Source organism: Ambystoma mexicanum, chromosome 5p, assembly GCF_040938575.1.
Source record: "Ambystoma mexicanum isolate Mex_15411 chromosome 5p, UKY_AmexF1_1, whole genome shotgun sequence".
In the NCBI taxonomy this organism is placed as follows: domain Eukaryota; kingdom Metazoa; phylum Chordata; class Amphibia; order Caudata; family Ambystomatidae; genus Ambystoma; species Ambystoma mexicanum.
The window spans coordinates 1377544312-1377571434 of record NC_090930.1 but is presented as its reverse complement, the minus strand read 5'-3'; the positions used below and the strand labels follow the sequence as shown (position 1 = coordinate 1377571434).

The window sequence follows — 27123 nt, the reverse complement described above, 5'->3', positions numbered from 1 at the left end:
TAGTCAGGATAGCCAGAGAGCAAGAAGTCATGGACTTTGAAGACTGAAGGGTGCGGATATACCAAGACCTCTCGGCTGAGACATTGGCGAAGAGAAGGGCATGTAGACCAGTGATATCCTGGCTGAGAGAGCATGACACCCGCTACAGATGGCACTACCCTTTTGCACTCACGTTTACCTAAAACGAAACAGAATATCGGGTGGTCTCTGGGGAGGAGGCTGCGAACGTGCTGCGTGGGCTGCATCTGGAAGGGAAACAACAGATGGGGAAGATGACATGCCCTCCTCGTCTGAACCTAGCTAGCAGGAGACCGGCGGGCCCGCAGGCCATGAGAGGCTGTGGCAAGAATAGATGAACATTTTCGAAATTGAACACACCTTGACCAGGGAGTCTTTAGACCGTGGACCTGGACTGCATACTACGATGGAGGGAACTGCTGTCGAGCACTGGGCAGAACCCCAGAGATATGGAAATGACACCAGTCCACCAAATCAGCTCCTCTGGACCTGCCGGCCCCGTCAAGGGTCTGGCTGGCATGTATTGCTGCGATCGTTACACTAACACACCGATTCTGAGATACAGAGTCCTCATGCGGACACATGGTTCTGGGGGCCTTCCCGTTGAGTGGCCCTATGTTTGCCTTTAGGGCGTCTCTAATGTTGAGAGAAGTCCTTCCTTCTCTTTTTCTCTTTCTTTTCATCTTTTCTTCGGTTTTCTAGCCTGTGATCTTGTTTTGGGAGGGGCGGGGGGTTGTATGGGTCCACAAGGGTTCAGAGTGGTGCTGAGAGACACTGCGCATGTGAACTGCCTGATCAAGTATGCTATAGGCTTGACGCACAAGTCTAGACATACAGAAGTGCGAGCCGGTCTCTAGTAAGGGGCAACACTGGGCGTTGAGACTGTTTCAGCGGGCACACACCATAGAATCATTGCGGTTCCAGCCCTGCATTCAGTGCAGAGCTCAAAGTCCAGATGGGGGATGATATTATAGACGTAGGTACCCTCAATGTGAAGGGGCTCAATTCTCCACAAAAAAGGTCAATGCTAGCCAGAACTTTCAAGCAGGCCAAGCTTGATGTGCTCTTTGTCCAGGAGACCAAGTTCACACACTCTGCGTAATTTGCTGTCAAAGGTAGGCACATAGGTGGAACCCTGTGGGCATCGGGTCCGGACAAGAGGGGTGGGGTGGGCATACTATACCGGTCTACTCTCGTGCTTCAGATAACTCATGCACACAAAGACCCAGGTGGTAGATTTTTGTTGGTCCAGGGGCTCCTCAGGTCAAAAGCGGTCCCCCTCTGCACTTCATATGCACCTAACTCGCAGCAATTATGTTTTGCAGTGACCTTTTTGGGCGCTTAGACAGAGAGAGGACCGAATCCTTGATATGCGGGGGGGGACTTTAACCTTATACTTAACCCGGCGCTTGACTGGAAGTCATATAGAGAGGGGGCATACCCCCAGTCGACAGAGAAGGCTTTCGCGACCTCGTTGCTAGGTTTGGCCTGGTTGACACTTGGCGCACAGTTCACCCTCATGATAAGTCCTACACATTTTACTCTCCCCCCCCCCATCAAACTTACTCCGCATCCATTACATCTACTTAAAGGGGGATTTAGTACATCTTGCTAGGGACTCCGCAATAGATGTCATTGGCTGGATCGATCATGATATGGTTACGGTCGCCACAGATCTTAGTCCGGGAAAGCAGAGGGAAAAAAGATGGACATGTACTGACACATTACTCAAAGACGGGCCCTTCAGAGAGACTTTGGATGAGGAAGCCCAGGATTTCTTTGAAAGAAATTGCACAGAGGGAATGTCCCTAAATTCCGTTTGGGAAGCAGCCAAAGCAACAATGAGGGGTTTGCTCTTCGCCCAGGTTGTGGCGGTGAAGCAGCAGAAACTGCTCAGAGAATCCCAAATCAGACAGGAGACACTGGCCAAGGAGTCTGCAATGAAGGAGCCTTGGAATGATGTCCCAGATCTTAGGGAAGCCATTAGGAACCTTAGGCAGGATTTAAAATCCGTCTTGGAGGAAAAGGCGCTCACCCATCCAAGATATGTAAAGCAGAGGTATTTTGAGAAGGGGGACAAGGACCATAAGCTGCTAGCTGCTAGACTTCGCAAGCAAAGAGCGGACAGAGCTGTCTCAAAGCTAGTCCCCCCTTCGGGAGATACCGTAATGGACCCTCCGGCTATTACCGCCTGTTTCGCAAAATTTTACCAACAGCTATATTAATCTGAGATCGCACCCCTAACTGAGAACGCCCCGGTTCCCCCACTTTATGTACAATTTCCACCCACCCCAGACGCAGACCGGGAGAAATTGAATGCGCCTATTACGGCAGAGGAAGTAGACTGGGCTATCTCACACCTGAAGGCGGGTTCCGCGCCGGGAGCAGACGGGTTTACCCCAGGGTATTTCAAAAGAATGAAGCGTGTGCTTTCTCAGTTTATCACCCGCTTATACAGCAACATCATGACCTCCGGGGTGGCACCTGCCTCTTTTACAGAGGCTAGGATAATCGTGATCCCCAAGGACGGCAGGGACAAGTTGCTGTGCGGGTCGTATAGGCCTATCTGATTGTTCAACGTTGATGTTAAAGTTTACGCAAGCATCCAAGCTGGTAGACTTAACTCGGTTCTCCCCCTGCTTGTTCATAGTGATCAAGTGGGATATGTCAAATAGAGGCAGGGAGCAGACAATATCCATAAAACGCTGGATTTAATGGCGTCTTCGAGCTCCACTGATGTCAATTCCATCTTCATTTCGGTCGATGCCAAAAAGACCTTCGACCGCGTCGAATGGCAGTACATGGAGCGGGTGCTGCAACAGGCTGGCCTGGGCTAGGAATGGGTATGGGGGCATTGGCCTTAGGAATACACATGTGGGGTCGTGATTAATGGGGTGACATCCTCCCGATTTGCTTTGACCAGAGGTACCAGGCAGGGCTGCCCCCTCTCGCCATTGTCTTTATCCTAACAATGGAGCCTTTAGCCCAAAGTATTAGAAATGACAGTAGAATAAAGGGGCTCATTAGGGGATGTAAAGAATATAAGCTAGCTCTTTTTGCGAATGATATCTTGGTCTATGTGACGCACCCGGAAAAATTCATTCCGGCACTGCTAGAGCGGATTGAGCTGTACAGCACTCGTTCCGGATTCCGTATCAACCAAGACAAGACCTTTGCCCTTCCCCTAGGAGACGTCCCTCCCGGCTCCGCTGGAGACCTGTCGAACTGGGGCCTTAAAACTGCCAAGTGCAGCATCCGCTATCTGGGGGTGACAATGACCGAACAGCTGGATGACCTATATCGCGCAAATTATACTCCACTCTGGGCAGCCATATAGGCAGATGTAGAGCACTGGAGTAAACTAAATCTCTCATGGGTGGGTAGGTTTACTTCCATAAAAATGAATGTGCTTCTGCGCCTTTTGTTTCTCTTTCAATCACTCCCAGTCTTACTGCCAGACGCTTTCCTAGCGATAGCTAAAAGGACACTCTTGGCCTTCCTATGTGAAAGAAAGAGACCCCGAATTGCATACAACACGCTTATCCTCCTGAAAGAACAAGGGGGACTCGCATATCCCGATCTTGGGGAATATTATAAAGCATCCCAGCTCCGGGTCCTGATAGACCACATCTGAGAAATGCCGTCCAAGCAGTGGGTCCGCTTAGAAAACTGCTTGTTCGCCCCGGTTACCCTGAGTGAGTGGCTGTGGGTTCCTTATCGGTCCATGCCGCAGAGGATTTGTGAACATCCCGTGCTGTGGGTCTTGTGGGCAATATGGAGAGCCGACAACTCCAGCACGCCCGGCGTTACGACATGGCCTTCACCGCTCAGCTGCATCTGGGCCCCTCCCATTAGAGACATACTCATTGACCCCGGCCGTTTTCAGCCGCAATATGAGCAGGGTTTCTTTAGGGCGGGCCAGATGTGGAGGGACAGAGTTTTCCTATCGAAAACAGACTTGGAGGCGGCTCATCGGGGACTAAAAATCAGCCCTCTCCCCTACCTACAGCTCAAGGGTGTCCTCACAGACAAGAAATGGAAGGGCCAGCTGCAACGTCTGCTCACAGCATTTGAATCTGTCCTGGATTCCCATAACGGCACGAGGGGTCATATAACTAAAATCTAGAGGGCTCTCCTGGGAAGGAGCCACTTACCCCCGCCGGGCTCCAAGGTGAAGTGGGAGGCTGCGTTGGGCTGGGTTAATAATCAAAAGGGTTGGGAGGCCATATTTAGGGCGTTGTGGAAGTCCCTCCCCCATAGCTATGCAGTATAAGATGCATTATTGCAGACTCCTTGTTCAGTGGTACCTCACACCCCAGCGCTTGGCTAAGATGTTTCCCAATGCTTCTCCACACTGCTGGAAGGGCTGTTCTCAAGTATCCACGTACTGGCACCAGTGGAGGGCCTGCCCATTCATGCAAACGTTCTGGAAAGAAGTCCTGGGGTGGATCCGGCTTATAGAGGAGATATAAAGGCCTCTCACTCCTCTCCTGGTTCTGTTTGGGGTGGAACACATAGATGATCACTACAGTGTTCTAACGCATATGGCAAGAAACCTGCTCTTGGCAGCACGAGTGTGTGTTACAATGAAATGGAAAGCAGACTGGCTACGTAAAGCTAAAGAAATTTACGATATGGAAAGCCTTACAGCGCTGGTCATGGAAACCCATTTGCATATTGATATGCAGTGGCTCCCCTTCTTGGAGTCCTTCAGATATAACAGATTAGCTCCCTGAGCCCCTGGAGGGTGGCATTCTGGGTACCTTGACGCTAGTAGCCCTGTTTCGTGTTTAGCGATTGCCATCGCGTGGCAGCATTTGACTCACCCTTGATACTCTTAGACTCTAGACCCAGGGGTTGGGGGTCCAAACGGGTGGGGGGACTCTCTTCTTTCCAGCTTCCGATTCTTTCTCTCCCTTTACTTCTGTCTTCACCTGTTCTTCTTGCTTTTGTTGGCAAATTTTGGAAAATGTCGTTTGTAGATCCATCTCACAGTGTTCTTCTGCACCTTTGTGCAGCATGTTTATGATTGTCTGGAATGATCTCAATAAAAATAATAAAATAAAAAAAATACTGATTGCAAGCTCCTGGCGCAGATATTGGCCAAATGATTGGAACCTGTGGTGCCATCGCTAGTGCATGAAAACCAGGTGGGATTTGTGTCCGGAAGGTCAGTGGCAGATAATATGAGGCGACTGCTCCAGGCGATTGATATTGGATGTAAGCAAATGTGCCTAGCTGCAGTGGTCTCACTGGATGAAAAGAAGGCCTTTGATGGGGTCGAGTGGCCATACCTATTCGAGTGCTTAAATAAAATGGGTTTGGGGTGAACTTCCAGCAGTGGGTGAGGCTTTTATATACTGACCCTAATACCAGTATACTCACAAATTGACTAATCTGAGAACCCTTCAGGCTAAATAGGGGTACCAGACAGGGATGCTAGCTGTCCCCTCTACTATTCATCTTAGCTTTGGAGCCATTGGCGGTGATGCTGCAATCAAATGAGGATATTGATGCTGTCGGCGAGGTTGTAGGTGCTCAAAAAATATGGTTCTATGCTGATGACCTGCGTGTTTCTCAGTGACCCTGGCACAGGTATTTCGGACTTGGAGGATAGTCTAAATATGAGATTCTACCAATTAATAATGCTTGCATGCGACACACGTGCTGCCAATATGACTTCAATAGGTGTCCAGGAAAAATGAAATATCTTGGAGTCTGGATTTGTTCCAAGCTTAAGAAATTGCCAAGGATGAACTTTGATTTGATAATTCCCAAGCTAAAATCTGACATGAACAGGTGGACACTTCTGAGACTCTCATTGTGGGGTAAAACGAACTGTATAAAAATTAATTTAGCACCAAGAATAAACTACATTCTCTCAATTCTCCCAATTAAGGTGCCAAGGCAGATTTTAAAAGAGCTAGAGAGTGCATACAAAAGTTCCACCGAGGTTGACTCTATGCAAAATGCAGCTGCCACTGAGACAAGGCAGTATGAACCTGCCGAACCTCTGACTACCATCTCACTTTTTCCACCCGACACTTGTGTCTGACTATAGGTTCAGAGCATGCACTTTCAGATGAGATTGTGGCTGAGTGCAATGGTATTTGCATTTGACACCACAAGCCTTGTTGACAACAGTGACTAGACCTTCTCGTCTTGTGAACCCCCTGACAGCGTTCTTGCGTGAGTGCCAGCGCAACATATCACAAAAGATTGGAAGTGACCCATACCTATACTTGGACACATCGATCTGGTTGAATCCTGGATTAACCAGCAATGGGAAGGTACTCTTCTGGTCATCTTGGTTCCTGGAAGGAGTTAGATATATCAGAGATCTGATTAAGGACGGAAAGTGGGTCCCCTTTGCATGTCTGTGCAATGACTTTGACTTGGCGGATTGTTCTTACGCAAAGTACAGACAACTAAGGGGAATTGTTGCCGCCAAAATAAATCCTGAGCAAATAATGTCTCCAAATACAGCATGTACAGTGCTGGAGCTTTGCAAGCGTGTGCTGCATCCAGCAGCTACAATGTATGGCATACTGTTCACCAGTCGGAAAGTAGATCCTGAACTGGCCAATGTTAATGAACTAGGTAAAAGAATCGATCAGGACTGCTGGCAGCGATGCTGCAATATTGTCCGCCTGGTGAGCTTGGACTGTGGCTTGCGGGCATCACAGACCAAGCTCCTCTTTAGGACCTAGTGGAGTCCGGATCGTATGTTTAAGAGACACCTTACTGACTGTGACAAATGTTGGAAATGTAAATTTGAGATGGGCACCTTAAGTCACATGCTCTGGGCCTGCCCCAAAACAAAATACTTTTGCAAATGAGTTTGTGAAAGGCTGGGCCTGGTTTAAAACTGCAGGATAGCAATGAAAGCATCTATTTTGGTTCTCAGAGATGTTAAAACTCTGGAGGACGTGCCATTTTACAAAAAAGTGTGGCTACTCCGAGCTTGTATCTTGGCAAAAAAATGATTCTAAGGGGATGTAAGTCAGCGTCCTCCTTTTGTATTGATGACTGGGTGGACGAATTATTGACTGTTTCCACATATGAGAGAGCAATTTACAATACAATAGGAATGATGATACTTTTTCAGACATTTGGGGATCATTTCTTGATGCATATTGTTGATGTTTTAACAATATAATGCATGCTAACTGGGCACTTAGCTCCCCCGCATTTACTTTTTATTTTTCTTCCTATCCTTTCTTTCTTCTCTCTCTTCTATTTTTCTATTCTTCCGTTAATTCAATGTTTGATTTTTATGAACCATTATTTACTATTCAATTCTGTTTTAATATTTGCTAGCCTCCACTCAGTGGTCGGATTTCAATGTTATGTACCATTTGTTATGGCTCTTGTGACTTGCTTTTGACAAGTGAAAATAAAAAATTAAAACAGAAGAATTTTCAGAGAATGGGAAAATTTGCAAAGGGGGATATTAGCCAATTCAAGCAGTACATAGAGAACAGGGTGACTGAACAGCTAAGGGATTAAAGAAATCAGATTCAGGGGAAGAACATTGAGCAGTGTGGAATGCCTGCTGAATCTAGGCAGTAACAGCTATGGCTGGGTGGGGAATGTAGACCCTGCTCCTTACGGCTGTGACACAATGTAAGAGATGCAGTGTGAGTCTGTGTACCTAAAGATTGGCATGTAAAGCCAATGAGAAGCAGAAATAAAAATAATTCAATACAAAAGGAAAAAATATAAAGAGCAATTAACTAAGTAAAAACTTAACGAAAACCTTCTACATTGCAGTTTATGGTCAAGCAAGAAAAAGAGTATCTAGATAAAACAATATATAACAGCATTAGGTGAGTGCGAGTGAGGCTTGTGGGATTACACCCATTTAATAATACGTTTGCCCAAAAATATTCAGAGTATATGCTAGCAGTTAAGGAGTTGTGAAACCAGATGTTTTAAAAGACCAATTAAATGACATATAACATTCAGTTGTTTAAACTATTATATTAGATATGTTTGATGGTGTTGTTATATAACGCAATAAATAGCAATTATACCATTTCACATTTGATTATTTTCATTTAAATGTTGTCCATGTTATCTATGTTGTCTTTAAGACGTTCCTGTAGATTAGAATCATTATTAATGTGTATTTCATTGACTTCTGATGGGCGACAGGCTAAATCTCCCTGCCCACATTGAAATACGCTCGCAGTTTGCCAAATTGAAGCAATTTTTCCAGTTTCTAACTCGTTCCATATGACATCGGTATCTAAGTCTTTATCCCATACCTCCACTCAGAACTCAAGTCTGGCCAGGTACTGTGTAACATTTACAAATACTTGAACCGATTGGTACAATGTATTTTTGTGTTTCAAACACTCATACTGCAAATGATGTACTACATAGTAAAAGGGACACTAACATGGATTCATAGAATATAGCAAAGGGTGACAAAACATGTATTTTTCTGCTTTAATGGCTCACTCATACTTATTCTACCACTTATGAGCACATGTATCAACTAATGCACTTGCACTGTGCCACAGATCATGTCTCTTACATGAACTGGATAGAGTTTTACAATGGCCACCAAAGTAGCTTGAAAGCCCAATTCACTCTGGAAGAGGAGTCTTCAACTCACAACGAGGTTACTATGAGTAACTCTTAACCTGCATACTCTTGGAGAGGAATATTTGATTTAAAATATACATGCTATTACTTCAGTTGGTTGACATGTAATATGGCGGGAACAGAACACCTTACTGACAACTTGTTTAAAACAGCCATTATCCACGTCTATGAAGTGTGTAATTAAATATGTGCTCTCCTGGAAAGCAATTTACCTGCCTCTGCTGCAGTCACTGTGATGCTGTACCATGGCATTTCTTCTCGGTCCAGGACCTTCTCAGTCCTAATGGCTCCAGTGTTGGCATCAATGTTGAAATACTGATCCTCTACTTCACTGTACTCAATAACATATCTATTTATGGAAGAAGCAACACATTGCAATTTCATGAAACTACAGTATTTCTGTGTCATAGTAAAAGAAAATAAAACATTGCACATGTATGTGGCAAGGCACATTGTGCTACAAGAGAACTCCAAAATCCACCACACAGCATTCATTTTAAGTCATCTTTAATATCAATGCCACACAATAACTTGTCATTATTTTTATCCATAGATTTTAGAGAATCTTTTTTCTAGTTTGGTAAAATGCTACCTGCAGAGCATCTTCTTGAACTGGTTTTTCCTAAATTCAATTGACCTACTAAATAATTGATTAGGGCTAATTATACATCCATGAAAAGGCTACACAAATATGATAGTATACTTTATGCTTTGATAATAAAATCTAAGCTTGTGGTGGTACATTCCCTTGACGAGATCACATCGTTCATATTGTAAAAATCTTAGTAAACAAAGGTTTTGGATATCTCGTCACAGTCTGGAAGGCCGAATGGGGACTTATTGACTATCATCTGTGGCTGACACTGAACTGATGTATGGAACTGATCAGGTGTCCCCGAATAGCCTTGTCTCTTGGATGGTTCTGTCAAGTGACCACAAGAAGCAAACAACAGGGTTCGAAATTCTTGGGCGCTGTTTAGCTCCTGGTTTATGCTAATCTTCGCCTGGTAAAGGCCTCCTCAATTAATTCCAGGAGCCATTATCAGGGCCTGCGTTGAAGCAAGCGTTTCGTTGTAATTGCTAGCTAAAGCCATTAGGTGGTAGCACAGGATAACTTTACCAGAGACAAACACAATTTCAACATCATATTCATAACATTTTCTCAGTATCATAAGAAAGTGTGATTCATTAGTTGAAACTGAAATTGTGTTACAATCCTTTAAAGGCGTTAAAGTGGATTTTATTATACAAAGACATTTAATAAAATGTATTGTGTAGGTTACAGGGTTTGAAATTGGATCCATTAATCAGGAGCTAATGGTAGCTCCTGGGTGTCTCGGGTTTTCTTCTGACCAGGAGTTGCTCACAAGACCCAGAAACTATTAAAACGTAATCCTGCAAAGGTGTTCTTGGCATGGTGCTTGTTTATTGCATGAGGTAAGAGAAAAAACAGTCAGTAAAAAAGAAGAATGTATAGAATGCAGAGAGAATGTAAAAAGAGATGTAAAATCTAGAGCTGCAAACACCAGAACTCCCAGTGAAGGGTGCCTGAAACATGGTGGAACATATTTTCATTTATAGTCTGTGGCACATGCCCCAAAATGCACACACCACACTCCCCTTCTTTCTATTGCTATTTTTCTCTATTGACATCTCTTCACAGTCATAGTTTCTTTCTGTTGCTTCCACTTCTGTGCCACCAGCATGCTCTCACAATTTGCTAATTCAGTCTCTCCCTTTAGGTGAAGAGGAAGGGTAGGGTTTTAACAGTAGCACAAAGCATGTATGTGCCCTTTTTGATAGGACAAGTATGACAGTAATATATTATGGGCCTTTGATGGCCACGGATAATGTATTACAATTAGCAGATAACGTAGCAGGAGCTGGTGCAAAGGTGCACAGTCAGAACAATGGTGGAATAAATCTTTTGTTCATGGGAATTTGGAACTCCCATAGGAAGCACAAGCTTACCAGCAGCCACATTAGCTCCTATGGCATATTCAGAGAAAGCCACTAGATTCTAGAAGAAACTTTGCACAGTAGCACTCCTTAGATCGCAGTAACGTCCTGTAGCTTCAAATGATTGCAAATAACAGATTTTACTATTCCCCAACTATGTACACTCATTGTAACAACTTCTTATGAAGCACAGGCAGTGAGTGCTGCCCTAGAACTCAAATCTGTGAATGTAGGTTGGACCAAAATCTGTGGCGATTTACATGCGTATCTAAGTTAATGGATTGGACCCGCTGTAAAATAACTACTGAATTGGAAAACTCTAAATCCCACTAACGCATTAACAGCAGTAGGATAGCAGCAGCAGTTCTTCTTCCAGTGGGCTTCAAAGTTAAGCATCAGTTTCAATCTCAGTTTCTACTTCAGCTCCTGATTTCTAGCAGTGAGAGGCCCCCAGATATACAGTTCGGTCTCTCATTCACTCTGTTGTGATCAAGCAACCAATCACTCAGAAGGGCATTCAGGCAGTCAGGCAGCCAATCAGGTGCACAGTGCATTCAGGCCATTCTTCTCCATCCAGACACTCAGAACACAGAATGTGGATTCGGACAATCACTCTGCCATTCAGCACTACACACTGCATTCATACCAGTTTCGGCAGGGCTCTCTCAGTCATTGTGTCAACCATCAGATACTAGACACCCATAACACGGAATGCATATTCGTCACACACTCCATTCACCCAGGTCCCACCTCACGGGCGTATCCCCAACATACAGTCATTGGGAAGGCTCCAGCCAGTCTGGCCTGGACTTCCCGAAAATACCATATATAGAACTTCCACCCACCAGCCAGTCAGGGGGAAGGGACGGAGACAGGGCTTCCAGGGACTTTGTGAAAAGAAAGGTAACAGGCGATAGAAAGCAATTGGCCACAGAGGCCATCTTGTTTCTGATCAGGAATCCACCGATTCCAATGACAGAGCATGGGCATCCCAAAAAGGAGGACGCTCAGGGCACCTGTCAATCTCAGCACAGAGCTGCCACCAGCACGTATCCTGCTCTGTGGGCCACACACAGGTGCCAAAAAACATACACTAGGAGTACAGGGTCGTACTCCCACCCATGGGTGCCATAAGGGTATCCCAAGGGTCTGTTCACCAAACCAAATACAGGAAGAGCCGCCCCGCCAGGAGTCCCACATGAACTCCTGCGCAGAATACAAGACAGAACACATGATAAAAAGCATTAAATGACAAGGATTCAGAGGCCCTGTCCCTCCGATGCATTTCCAGACTGAGGTTAGAGTGCCTAATCTCCCACGAGATAGAAACCCTCATCCAGACGGTCAACATACCTTCTGGAAAGGCCATCTGCATTATCATGACTTTTCCCTGGTCTATGCTTTATGGTGAAGTCTAGCCCTTGCAGGCTAATGGACCACCTGAGCAGTTTCGGGTTTTCACCCTTCATCTGCATAAGCCACTTCAGGGGCTTATGGTCTGTTTGGACCCTGTAAGGTAGGGCATAAAACGCCTAATGCTCCAAACGATACTGAAACATTCCTTTTAAACAGTAGCCAACGGTAGCCCACATAAGTTCTCTACCCTTGAGTTGTCTACTGATGAATATGATCGGATGTTCCCTCCCTTTGTCATCTAACTGGGACAAGACAGCTCCAATTCCGGTGTCGCAGACAGCCGTCTGGACGATAAAGGGCTTGCTGTAATCAGGCACACACACAACACCAGTGCCCTACAAAGACTTTCTTTCAAGCCAACAAAGGCCCTCTGGCAGTCTTCTGTCCAATTCATCTTCCTTGGTTATTTGGGCGAAGTCAGAGCTGTCAGAGGGGCAGCTATGGTCCCATAGTCTGCCATGAAATTGTGATAATACCCAGTGAGGCCCAAAAAGGCTCTCATCTGGGTTTGAGTAGTGGGAGTCTCCCAGTCATGTACATCCTGTACTTTACTGGGGAGAGGTTGGATTTGACCCCCTCCTACATCATGACCAAGATACGTGACTTTCCCCTGAGCTATCTGGCACTTGGTGGCCTTGATAGTGAGGTGAGCCCTTTTCAAGTCCTGCAACACTTCATCCAAGTGAGTCAAATGCTCCTCCCAAGTGGAACTGTAGACAGCTATGTCGTCTAAGTAGGCCGCACAAAAGGCCTGCAGCCCACTGACTTCATGATTGACTAAATGTTGGAAAGTGGCAGATGCATTTTTCAACCTAAAAGGCATGACTCTAAACTGTTAGAGCCCCTCAGGTATTGAGAATGCAGTCTTTTCCTTGGTCCGACAGAGCTATTTGCCAATTGCCTGAGGTAAGGTCAAAGGTGCTCACAAATTTGGCAGCACCTATGGTGTCCACAAGCTCATCAGCCCTGGGCAATGTGTGCGCGTCAGTTTTGGTGACGGCATTGATCCCTCTGTAGTCCACACAGAACCTCCAATCCTTGGTACCTGCCTGGGGACTTGCCTTGGGGACAAGGACCACTGCACTGGACCAGGACTGGTTGAGGGTTCAATAACACCGAGATCCAACATCTTGGAGACCTCAGCCTGGATGTGGTTCTTAACTGTATCTGACATACGATAGCACCTGCTTTTGACAGGCACACTGTCACCAGTGTCAATTTCGCACCTACACCACAGTGTAACGCCTGGTGTCGGTGAGAACAGAGAGGCAAACTGCCGGAGCAAAGCCCTCCAGGCCCTCTGCTGCTCTGTCGTCAGTTCATGAGAGAGATGCACTCCCTCCAGTGGGCCATCCTGAGGGTTGATATGCAGCATATCAGGAAGGGGCTCACTCTCATCCTCTTCTTGTTCTGAAGCCAGCAAGAGACATAAGACTTCGGCTCGCCTATGGAAAGGCTTGAGCCTGTTAACATGGAATACCTGAGGGGCTACTCCAGGGACTCCCATGTCAACCAGATAGCTGTCTTCGACCATCTTGGAGATTACCCTGAAGGGTCCAGTCCACTTATCTGCCAAAGCTCTATGGTTGGTAGGCTCCATCACAAGCATCTCCTGTCCTGGAGTCCTATCCACTTGTGATGAATGAAGGTCATGCCAGTACTTGTTCAATTCTTGGCTGGCCTTGAGATTCGCTGTCACCTGACCTATCATCTGTGTCGTCCTCTGTCTGAGGCCTAACACATAGTCCCCCACTTGCTTGGCAGGACCTTGAGGGGTGGCTTCCAAACCTTCTCTGATCAAGGCAAGGGGGCTCCTCACGGGATGTACAAAGCGTAACGCAAAGGGGCTGAAACCAACACCCCCTTGAGGTACCTCAAACAGCAGGCATGGAATGAGAAGATCCCATTTCCTCCTTAGGGGCTCTTCCAAAGCGCCTAGCATGCCTTTGGCCTGGGGATAGTAAGAGGTGGAGAACTTGTAGGTTATTCCGCACTCTTTCCACATGGTTTTCATGTAACGTGACATGCCTAAGAGCGCCCTGGCAACCACCTTGGCTGTAATAGTCTGAAGGGGTATAGCCTCAGGGTACCTGGTGGCATGATCAACCAGACCAGGATGAACCGATGTCCACCTGAAGTGGGAGGGTCAAGGGGAGCAACAATGTTGATGGCCACCCACTCGAATGGTGAGCCAACCACTGGCAATGGATGCAGTAGGGCGATGACACTGCCTCCAGTCTTGCCCGACAACTGACAAGTTGGGCAGGTCCTGCAGTGAGACTCCACTTCTACTCCCATCTGGGGCCAGTAGAAATGGGCAGAGAGCCTTTGCTTTGTCTTCTTAGTACCAAGATGACCAGCCAAGGGCACCTCGTGCCAACTGCACCAGGAAGGGCCTGTAAACCTGGGGTACCACCAACCTCTTGAGGGCACCAGGTTCAGGCTTAGTGGGCTCACTAACAAGAAGCTCACCCTCCCAATAAATCCAGAATGTCCTAGGCACTTCTCCCTTTCCGAGGGAGGGAGGGGGAAAGGGAGGGAGAGAGGGAGAGGGGGAGAGAGAGAGAGAGGGAGAGGGACACTCTCTCTGACCCATACAGAAGTCTGCCCGTGAGGGTCCCCTTCAGCCAACAGGCACTGAAGGTCGGGGTGGTCCTCCGGGTTGAGCACCTCTCCAGCGGGAGGGTCTTCAGCCTCTTCTCCCTCAGGAGTTGAGTTTACCACTGAATCCAGCCCGCCCGGAGCATGAATCACAATGGGTGCTGCTGAAGCAGCAGGAAGAGAAGGGGTCCCTATCACAGAGGCGGGCTTCTTACACTTCCTTCGTCATGCCTTAGGTTTCCCCGTCGGCAGGGGTACCAGACTCGCAGCCAGACCTGGTGTGACCTGTGATCGGGTGACCGCCGCAGCAGCCATGGGTAGACCATCCGAGATCATCCCCATTTCTACCAAATCATTTCCTAACAAAATGTTAGCAGGCACGTTGCCCTGAACCAGGAGAAGAAGTTTTGCTGTCTTGTCTCCAATCGTGATGTGACCAAGGCTACAGGCGATATTTTGGGAGACCCACCAGCTAACCTGGTAGTTCTCAGAGGAGCACCTACATAGTCCTCTGGCTTGAGCAGGGTCCTGTCCACCACTGTCATGCTTGCCCCAGTGTCTCTCAAGCCAGTAGAAGGCTGGCCATTCAAGAGGACACTTCTCAAAAACCTACTGTGGGATTGTCACCAGTACTTCCGTGTACTGGTCTCAGGCCACAGGGGACACTAGGGAAATCTCTACAGGAGCACCAAATATGATTCCTGTAGAGGAGGGGAGGACAGTGGCCTCCACCTCAGGCATGGGTAGGTCAGACTGACAGCCTGCACTCCAAGTGCCTTACCTTTACACGGCGGGTCACCCTTCCTGTGATCCAGAGCCCCACAGTCCCAACAAGTGCTAGGAATGCGGGGTACGGTACTGGAGCCACTGGGAGCCTGCTTTGCAGCAGGTGGACCACTACTCTTACTCACACCCACATAGGACTTATCCCCAGTAGAAGTTTGGGTCTTAGGATAGGAAGGTTTTGGTTTATTCGACTGTGATTGCTTTTGGGACTCCTCAGCCTTCTGAGAGGTCCCCTTTTCTTTGTCCTTGTCCTTCCCACTGTAGTCCTTAGGGGACACCTGGTGGGAGCCCACTTGTCAGCCAGCCTTGCCAGCTTAAAGGGATCTAAAATGTTCTGGTCAGCAACATACTGACACAGCTCCAGTGAACAGGTTTCCGAAAAATGCACAAAAAACAAAAAGGTGTGACAATTCATCAAACATTTTCACTTTTTAACCATCAATCCACCCCATCATGTTTATGTGCGCAGCACTCACCCAGTCAATCCAAGACACATTCTCTCTTTTCTTAAATTCCCTAAACCTTTTAAGGTATTGGGTCAGTGTCTTGCCAAACTTGCCAATCAAAGCAGACTTCATGCACTCATACTGACTCCTTTCTTCCACAATCAGTTTCAGAATACAGTCATATCCAGTCTGAGGCACTCTGCTTAATAAACACTTAGCCCAATCTCTTTTTATAAACATCATGAATTTCACAAGCCATTTCAAACGCTTCAATCCATTGGAGGATATCAGAACCCTCTGCATACACACCAACCAAATCTTTCATAAATTTGGTGGCTGGGGACCTGACACTCTCAACTGGTTTTGCTGAAGTCTCCACTCTAGCTTTTTCTGGCTGGATTCACTGACATTCAGTGTCCTTGTCTTTGAGTTCAAGATCCCAATTCTTGAGTTCCACTTGCTGTGCCAACTCCTCTTTCTTAAATTCAGCTTCTATTTCCAACTTTCGGTATTCAAAGACCAATTTCATCCTTAATAACTCAGGTTCCAAGGCATTCCCTGAAGAAACATTCCTGGTGGTCAGAACAGAGGCAGCAGGAATGGTGGCATTCCCAGAATCAAATTCAATAAGAACCCCACGGGCAGCGTCCTCATAGGTGGCATTCCCCCGTTCAAGAGGTCACAATCAGTCTGGTAGTCCACCAGGGCAGCTATCAGCTAAGCCCTAGACTTATCCACAAAGTCTAACTCCCTGGCTCCACAAGCACTCTGGAGAGCCTTTAAGCTCATCCGAGTCAATTTACCATTTGAAATAGATTCCATTGCTTGTAATGTAGTTCTCCTGTACCCAACTAAACCTCAATTAAAAAAAGTGTAGATATTTTATAAGTGGCAAGGTTACACACTGATTCTTAAAACCATAAGTATCCCACTGCTGCCACCAGTGTAAAGGACCGGAGGGGGGTGTCTGTGCTCCTGCTCTCTGTACAGCAGAGGAGAGGCACAGAGGACCCCAGCCAAGATTCTCTATTACGGTAGCAATGGACGAGCAATCAAGGCCTAGCTTCTCAGGAGGTGATGCGGGCTGGTTATTAAGTACAGTATAGTCCCCAAGCACCCACAAGGGAATGTCCACACACTGCATTAGTTAAAACAGTCTTTATATAAATAAGGTTCAAGGTTATATACAGAATCACGATACTACACTTTGTGCTGACATTTCTAAAATGGTAAATATATACAGTTCTATGTGGTACCACAGTTACTCTGACTCCATTAAAATGCATCAACTGTACTCAGTTCAAATAGCATACGAATCAACACAGCAAAACGATATCAACCATAGTGTGACGACCCGGACAGGGCTTACAATGTCCAACCACCAAGGGAGAGCAAGAGAGAGACAGAACACAAGCAGGAGGAAACTACCCCAGACAACATACTAGAAGAGTGGTGGGGACCGCCAACCCAGAACCCAGCAATCACCTTACATCAGAACACGGCTGGTCCTTTATCAGAAGAGTGGCATGGACAGCATGTGGAACGGCCTTCTCCTGCTGTCCCCAGAGAGGGGGAAATGTGCGGGCATGGAGGGCCGCGACTCAAGCATCATAAAAACGAACAGCCGCCAGCAGAGAAATTAGCGGCTTCGCGGCTGCTCGAACAAAAATGCTGACGTGAGTTACCCAACCCCGCTAAAGAAGGTACGGACCACTGCTTTCGGGCTGCGGGGGAACATAAGATGGTCACTGCCACTCCCGAAAACCAGAGGTATGAGGTAACTCGGGGTAGCGGCGGACCCGCGAGCCAGCCGCCAAACACATGGCATTACACTTTACCTTACGGCCGCGTGGGAAAGAGAGAAATGCGGAGCGATGACACTGCACGCGTGTCAAAAGACATAATACAAAAACTCCATTACTCCGACAGGCTTCGCCAAGAGTCCGCGACCCTTCATTCTTCCCTGCTTATACATTGTACTTACCTGGGCAAGGAGAGGCGATACAACGCTCAGGCCATAGGAGGTCTCCAGACGCCATACTCCCAGGAAAAAGGGGGCGGGGCTTGGGTGGGTTCTTATGGACTAAGACAGGAAGTGGATGCTGATTGGCCAATTGAGTACTACCTATATAAACAGCCTGAAGGAGTGACTAGGGGTGTTCATTCTTGTTCTCTTTCCGGAACAGAGCAGACGTGGATTCCGAAGCTACAGGGAGCACCTGGGCGTATGAGGACTAAGAAGAACCGACTGGAGAGAAGTCCTTACGTCGTAACCTACAGGGACAACAGAGAAAACATCTTTCAACAGAATGAACATCAGACAAGAACTCTTATCAATAATACTTTGTGTTATCAATCATCCTGCCCAGCTGATGGAGTCTGAATAAAGACAAGCAAGCATTTATTTTCTTCAAAACCGCGTGGCTGTCTCCTTGTCACACATATATTTAGGAGGAAGACAAGTTGGTTAGACAATTGGCAGAATACTGGCCCCGATACCTAGATACAGTTCTGTATGAGGAGCCCCCCCCCCCACCTGGGCAACCTGTAAAGGAAGATGCACTACAAGCCCAGTCCATATATTGTCTATTAACGTCTTATCTTCTTCTATAGTTCTGTAACCCAAATGTACCTTGTGTTGTAGAGTTCTTCGTCGGGTAATCGACGGGCCTTTCTTGAGTGTACTCCCTTTCAGGCAGGAGCCACGGGTCGTCGAACATTCGAGATGAAGGAAAGGTGAACGTTGTCGTTGAGGCAGCAGCTTTGGTCCTTGCGGTGCTCGTTGACGATTGGTTGAAAACGTCCAACAGGGGAGGCGTGAGGTGCACCTCGACGACGATGGTTCGTTGCCACAAAGAGTCTGTGAAGAACTTTGTCCCAGCAAGGGCGTCGGGTAGTCTGCATCTGGCGTCGGTGAACGGGACGTGACCGCGGCTGGCTTCAGTAGATACGTCAGGTCTCTGAGGTCTTCGGGTGGCGTTAAACCCACCAGCGGATTCTCTGTGGTCGTCGATGGCCTTCACTTTCTCCGGTAGGACGAAAGCGGTCGACAATGATGAACAAGGGAGTCCTTGGATCAAAATATTCTTAGGCCAAGGGAGCACTGCGGCTCCGGTCGGCGACGGCGGTCGGCGACAGTGGACGGCTGTCCAGTACTTCTCTTCGTTCTCCTCGGGGGTCCCCTTCTCCGGTCGGGAGCCTTTTGTAGGTCTGTCTACCAGGGAGCTTTGGCAAATATCAGCTGGTGCACGATGGTACCTCGTAGCTCGGGGCAAGGTCTCCTAGCCAGTTCCTCTCTTGGATCAGTTCCTTGAAGGCACAGCAGCTTTCAGATTAGCGAAGGATAGCAGCAGCAGTTCTTCTTCTTCAAGTGGGCTTCAAAGTTGAGCATCAGTTTCAATGTCAGTTTCTACTTCAACTTCTGAACGATTTCTAGCAATGAGAGGCCCCCAGATTTATTGCTGATCTCCCATTCACTCTGCTGGGTCACACTCAGGCAACCAATCACTCCGAAGGGCATTCAGGCAGTCAGGCAGCCAATCAGACGCACGGTGCATTCAGGCCATTCTTACCCATCCAGACACTTACAACACAGAATGTGGATTCGGACAGGCACACTGCCATTCAGCACTATACACTGCATTCATACCAGTTTCGGGCAGGGCTGTTTCAGTCTTTGTGTCAACCACCACATACTAGACATCCATAACACGGAATGCGTATTCGTCGCACACTCCATTCACCCAGGTCCCACCCCACGGGCGTACCCCCAACATACAGTCATTGGGAAGGCACCTGGACTTCCCCACAATAACATATATGGAACTTCCACCCAACAGCCAGTCAGGGGGAAGGGACAGAGTAAGGGATTCCCAGGACTTCAGGAAAAGTAAGGTAACAGGCGATAGAAAGCAAAAGGCCAAAGGGGACATCTTGTTTCTCATCAGGAATCCATTGATTACAATGACAGGGCCTGGGCATCTCAAAATGGAGGCCGCTCAGGGCACCTGTCAATTTCAGCACAGAGCTGCCACCGGCCCGTACCCTGCTCTGTGGGCCACACACAGGTGCCCACAAACATACACTAGAAGTACAGGGTCGTACTCCCACCCATGGGTTCCATAAGGGTATCCCAAGGGTCGGTTCACCAAACCAAATACAGGAAGAGCTGCACCGCCAGGAGTCCCACATGAACTCCTGCACGGAAAACAAGACAGAACACATGATAAAAAGCAATAAAGGACTAGGATTCAGAGGCCCTGTCCCTCCGATGCATTTCCAGCATCACATATTCCACCGCTGTTCTGACTGTGTACCTTTGTGCCAGCTCCTGCTAGGTTATCTGCTAAATGTAATACATTATCTGTGGCCATCAGAGGCCCATAATATATTACTGTCATACAAGCTGTGAGTTACTGTTAAAACCCTACCCTTCCTCTTCACCTAAAGGGAGGCACTGAAATAGCAAATTGTGAGACCATGCTGGTAGCACAGAAGTGGAAGCAACAGAAAGAAACCATGACAGTGAAGTGATGGCAATAGAGATGTAGTGTCCGGGTAATGGTTGAAGGGTCAGGCAACTAGAGAATACCAGAGGAAGCAACAGAGGGAGGCACTGGGCCAAGACAGAAATTTAAAGGAAACGAAATATGAAAATTTGCCTGGCTATATAAAAGGAAACCTCATGGAGCTCTTGAACAGTCGCTGGCATTGGTTCAGAGAAGGAGGAGGGTGGTGTGGAGTGTTGTCTGTTGCTGTTTGAGAGCTGGAGCATTTCTAGGTATGGCCTTTTGGGCTAGGACATTTGATACATTGATGGGGAGAGAGAGAAGGAAGTGAAAGTAAAGGAAGCGTTAGGTGTCTGGTCTGTTGCTGTTTGGAGGATGGGGCATTTTGCTTTCATTTTTAGAAAAGGCCTTTTGGACTTTGAAATAAAGCATCATTGCATTTTGTTGTGCATTTAATATAAAATCAATAAATACTATATTTCAGCAATCCTGCGATGACAGTCGCAGAATGCAATTTACACAAACGTAATACATAACATTAATAAATAACCATTTAAAAAACACCATCAGTTCAAATCAAGTACCTCTCAGAATGCAAAGGTACATACATAGGCACATTTCAGTATAACTCTTAAAACCGTCCGTTCCCACATCCTTGGAGACTAATTACACAATACTGTTCTTCGTATTCTTCCTACATATCCAAGCACTTAATTAAAAAAGAGTAGCCACAGAGAACATGGTTTGTGCTTTTACAAGCTCTCAAGGCTACTCTGGTGTCTCGAATATTTAACTCAATGAATTGTGGCTTCTATATAAGCCTTCTCAGAGAGACATACCTCGGACAGATAAGCAGGGAATAAATCTCTGTTTCCCTTCTGATCAAGACAATGGGGACAATAATCAATAGCGCTCGTTCCCCAGAAACACATTGTATTGCACTCTTGGTGTTTGATATAATAAAATCCATAAGGGACCAAAAGTTGTTAAAACCACACATGGCTCCTTCACACACTAGACTGCTGCCCCCTTGCTGCAGTAGAACATCTTTTAGGCCAGTTCTACACATTTCAAGTGAAGGAGCACCCCAAAGTCAGACCAAACAATCTACTTGTTTCAAAGTGGATGCGTGCTCTACGTATCCCAGCCCTTATTCCTCATGAAATGGGATCGTAGGAGTGTTTTTGGGAAGACTGTGTACCTTTTTAATGAATGCGTTTGCAGTGACCTTCAGTTTGTTAGTACAGCAATGGCCCCAAAGTCCTGCTCCATATAAAGAGGCCTGGAGCACTTGAAGTTTATAAATAGTTATGGTGGGCCTGAAGGCTCCATTTCCATGCTCCCTTGCAAATCAAGTGACGACCCGCTCTCTATACCCAGTGTCAGATTCCCCCCCCTGCCCCCATCCACTGTTGTGTGCAGTTACCAGTATCAGAGAACTTCCCTTAATAATCAAACATTCTCACTTGTTCAATTGGGGACCCATCCATTTCTTTAGGGTTTTAAATACCATTGATTTAGAGAAACCAGAAGAGCATCATCCGCGAAAGCATTAATAGTGTATATTTGTCAGAAACTAGCATTGGGGCATCTGTAGCAGTGGAAAGCTCTGCCTCGATAGCACCATTTATGCAGCGGTTAAAGAGTGTGGATGCCAGCTGTTAAGATGGATTTCTAGAATCTGGACTGGTGGACAGACTTTAGGAGGCCACCCTAGTTATAGTGAACAGGGGAACTCTGAGAGGTTAACCAAACCCAATCAAGTTAAGCATGGAGAGTGGTCAAGGCTTAGTCTCAGGAGAACATGAGTGGGGCCAGGGGTCCACAATGAGCCCACACAATGAAGCACACCATAATTGTATTTAGACAGGTAAGTACATAAATATGCTCAAAAACACGCTAACAAAACAAATCAAGTAGGTATTAATATCACACAATACTTCATTATCAAATATCTGGACAGGACGGCGTACCTCCAAATTCAAATACTCATCCTCGTCTCAGGTTCCTACAACTCTGATTCCATACTATTGAATAAAATCTACCAAGTCATTCATGCATGGATGGATGGCCATTCACAGTCTCTGCTTGAATGACGACAAAACAGAACTCCTCCTGATTGGTGCACAAAACTGTCTCAAAAAATTGCCTACCCAGTGCCAATCCTTCACCATTGATAACAATATCATTCAAGTTGCCAAGGCCGTCAAAACATTGGGGATCTACCGAGACTCTAACCGCAGCCTCACTAAACAAAATTAATGCTGCTGCCTCTTCAGTAGTTTACACAGCTAAACTCATAACCACATGTAGACCATCCCTGTCACCAAACAGCTGCATCATTCTAGCCAGAGCACTTATCTTATCTAAGCTAGATTACTCCAACGCCCTCAACAAAGGAACCAGTCTTTGCAACCTGAACAAACTTCAAGTACTACAAAATAATGCGCTAAGAGCAGCCCTGAACATAATGAAAGTCAACCAAATCTCAGCCACGCAACAAAGTGTCCACTGGCCTCCTATAAAGATAGAATCCACTACAAAACATTATCCTTTACACACAAGTGCTTAGCCAACTCTGCCCCTAAATACTTGAACTGCAAGTTCTCTAAAAACCTCTCTAACAGACCCATCAGATCCGCCCAGCTGAACAAACTCACTATCCCAAGATACAAACTGGAAAAATCAGGAGCAAAGAGCTTCCCAGTCCTAGTCGCCAAAATGTGGAACACTCTACCTTCTGACATCAGAACTGTGGCAGCTTACCTCCCCTTCCAAAACAAACTGAAAATCTGGCTAGTCGCACAAGAATAACCTCTGTCTTAGAAAGAGTTCCCGCCGGTATTGTTAACTGCTCAAACATGTAACTCTGAGTATGTTACGACTGCAACCGGTGAAGTTATCTGGCCAATCTACCGTATCTGCACTATAAACTGCAATGTAACTTTCAACCATGACAACTGTACTGCAAAATACTCAAACCTGTAACAATGAGTTGTGATATTATCAATCCTATAACACTGTTCCGGTTCCAATCACAACATGCTTAGCTGCAGGCCTATGTCAACTGTAATGCAACCCATTAACGTTGTACTCCAATGTAACTAATTTAACATGTAAACTTGTACCCGGATACCTTTGGGTTTGGAGCGCCATATGAATAAATAAACAAACACACAAACAATATATGCAGTCAAGAGATTGTTGGGGTGGGAAGGTGAATCACACTCAAGTAAATTTAGACAATAGCAATGTTCAATATCTGAAATACAGTATTCCAAAACAAGTGGATTCAGAGAAATATGCTGTTTATTCCAGATGGTGGACAGCCGACACGTGTTTCGACCCACAGGTCGTTTTCAAGGCCTAAATCTTGTTTCAATGCACCAAATTTCTGTAGGTGGAGACTAATCCTGTAGAGACTCCCTCTTCAAGTTAATTCAGAGGGGTCAGCAAAATTGCATAGTTGAGGATTCGTGGGTTAACAAGTAAAGCCCTTCAATGGGTGCAGCATTGAGTAAATATCAGGCAGAGAATATATACCCGTAAATCGGTGGAGAAGTATATATAGGGGCCCAATCCCTGCGTCCTGACACTTTCGTCCGCGATGTACAGGATACATGCAGTTATTTTTGAGTTTGTATGAATGCATTCAACTTAGTCACCACAAACAACGTAAGTAGTGATGCACTAGAATGAAACCAGTTCAAAGAATGATGCCTTAACTTTATAAGTCCATTCCCTAGGTTGAACGGAGCCTAGTGACCGTAAGCACAAAGCTTCTTCTTAGGATAGGGGACAGATGTAGGAAGAGTTCTTGTGAAGGTGAAAATGTTCCAGAAGATATTCAGCAAGTTACAGGTATCTAAAATATTATTTATATCTTTCAGGTACCAGCCTTTAGATATGATCAAAAAGTGATGGAATGGAATAGCCAAAGTGTATTCTAGGGTTTATTCTAAGGAGAATAGGGCCTTCGCAGATCAGGTAGTCCAGCAGGGCTTCACCAGGCCAAACGCATAAAGGGATGCCGGGCCTATTCAGGAGACGCCAATGGATCTTTGGTCAGCTGCTCATCTACACAGGATACTTGGCTCCAACGCTGATCTGAAATAAATGGCTGCAGGAGTCATCTTATCATGAATCCAGACTGGAAGCAAGTCCAAGCCCACCATTGCTAAGGTTATGCACCATTCAAACAGCCAGCATTGGTCCAAACAGGGACCACTGTGGGATTCACTCATGTCCCACCCTCAGACTTTCATGCATCACAGATGTAGAGTGGGACCAGACAGCCCTGCCCACTTCCTGGGTCCACGCCAGGCCAGCAGTAGCCTGCGAAAGCAGCAGCTTTACCGGGTGAATGCGTAACCATATAATGGATTTCCTGACTTGAGAAGGGCAAACAACAATATGGCCTTAGGGCAAGCTAAAAGTCTCATGGCACAGCCATTTTAGGGCGCTAGCCAAGTTTAGTAGCCATACAAGGTAAATGTAAATGTGCACACTAAAAATAATGCAAACATGATAAACACGTATCTGCTGCCACCAGCTTGTCTTTAGGAACACATAGAGTTAATAAAAAAAAAACAGTGTAAAAGACTAGGGTGATAGGAAGTATCCCCACTGCACTAACTTGTAGGATGCTGTGCACACTATTACAACTTTGCCAAAAAGGTAAAAAGACAAAAGGGGAACATAGTTTCCCAGTACTGATAGTACGAAGGACTGATCAATTTCAGGCATCACTACATAATATCCCCAAAAAAAATATTGCCATAGATATGGCTGTTTGGTTCGCCATAGGCGATATTTTTGTTGGGGATATTATGTGGGAGCGGGGGTTGCAGGGGTGTCCCCCGCACATTAAAAAATGATGCAGGGGTTGCTGGGTAGTCCCCCGCAGGGTCCATGTGTGAATTTCACCGCAAAAATATGGTGATATTTTTGTATCACGATCTTTGTGCAGCGGAATTTGCCTCGAATAGGGACCTGCAAATCATTGAACCGCTTGCGGCGGTCCTCCCCAACCTGGGGACACAGCCCACTACGGTCACCTTCTGGCTGATGGATTTCCATATCTGCGTGTGCCGCTGTGTGCCAGTCTTTTTCTGCTGGGGGCTATAGAGCTCATCCTGCTGGCCTAATACCTCCTCCACCACTATGGCCAGTTCCAAGTCTGAAAACCTGGGTTTACGCACCCTGTCCAGGGCAGACTTGCCCCTGACACGCTCCTAGGACATTTTCCAGTATTTTTAGGTGTGGATGGCTTCCAAGGGCTGCGATTTTTGGCAGATTGTGATTTCCAAAATGTCAGCCGCTTTGTTTCCCGTTCCGGCAGTGACGCATTTCCAGTGGCACCATTAGGGCGCGTTAATAGCGCGGGATGTCGACACGTCGACAGTAACGCAATGTGTGCCGAGTTTTCGGCTTCACGGCTGCTGTTACCATGGGACGCTATTTGCGTTAATGACCCGTCCGTGAGCGCGTGCATGCCAACTTGTGATGGGGCGTTGTTTGTGCCACACATCGCGGCGTTAACACGAATGCCGCTAGTCGGTATATGTGCCCGGATACCGCCCAACTTGTGATGTGGCCCGTGAAATCTTCCAGTGTAAATTCATGTTGAGGTTTATAGTCGTGACCTTCATAGCCATGCCTTATAGACATATTTCGAAACTAAATAAACTGTGTTTAGGTCCTCTGATTGCTTACGTAATTCCACACTGGTGGCATTGGATCTGACAGTCCTGCTTCTGAATAAGCCAGTAGATAACAGTTCCTCAAATTCATATATATTGGGCAGAACACAAGAAAATGAATTAGGGTTTCCCTAGGTGCACCACATGCCTTACAACTAAATTAATTAGATCTGGACCATTTCGCTGTAAATGCTGCTAGTTTAAGGGAGTTGTTCTGCAACTGGATGAATAGTACTCGGGCATAGCCGGGGCCCACCCAATCCAGATATGGCTCAAACCCCTCCCTTGGTTTCAAGTCCAAAAATAAAGTGCCTCTGCTTAATTTACAACATGCCATTCTTATGCCATTACATAATGCGATATGACAAGCTAACTTGCTCTTTGTTTTAGCATCAGTAGGCATAATCTCCGGAGCAATATACTGGCGAGCCATATCCATTTCTTCGAGCCCTCTGTGTTCAAAACTCAGCCACCACGTGTGTCCGATCCAAGCACATTTAACAGGCCCCTAAGTGCATTTATGTATGTTTCACGTTCTGGGCTATTCCATGTTCTACACCAATATAACAATGGTTTTGTCCCCATCACCTCGCAAATAGGTGTTATATTACACTCCCAGCGCAGGCTGGCCAAGGGTGCGCTTTGAGGTTGCTGTATAAGGGCTCTAATAAAGTTGGCATCTGCCCTTTTCAATGCTGTGGATTTGTTAACAGCCCACAGCTCCACTCCCTACATAGTTGCTGTTAAGCCTTGAACTTTGTAAAGCTAATGGCAGGGGAAATTGATCGTCCACCATGGCTATGATGGGAATTACGCACCCCCATACTATATGTTTCAAGTGTAGCCACTGCCTTTATGAATTGAGCCGCCCAAACCCAGGTCTTCAGCAACCCTTATCCCCAAATAGTCGTATGAGCTTTGGTTTTTAACTTTCATTCAGTTGGTATTCAATGTGCATAGTTCACCTTGGGTTGAGGCTTTCATTCATACAGCGTTTCGTTATTCATGTGCGGAGCGCCCCAGCTTTGGAGTGGCTCTCCCTGACGACTCACCAGTCTTTGACGTTCCACTGCA

The 27123-nt window shown here is 46.4% G+C and overlaps 1 protein-coding gene across 11 annotated transcripts in view; it reads right to left on the bottom strand.

Moving 5' to 3' along the window:
• Nucleotides 1-27123, bottom strand: part of CDH18 (cadherin 18) — a 1922553-nt gene that overhangs the window by 722837 nt on the left and 1172593 nt on the right. For all 11 annotated transcript variants that reach the window (XM_069613787.1, XM_069613788.1, XM_069613784.1 and 8 more), the window contains one exon: nt 8844-8980. In XM_069613787.1, coding sequence (XP_069469888.1) covers nt 8844-8980 — 137 coding nt within the window. The remainder of the gene's footprint in view (nt 1-8843; nt 8981-27123) is intronic.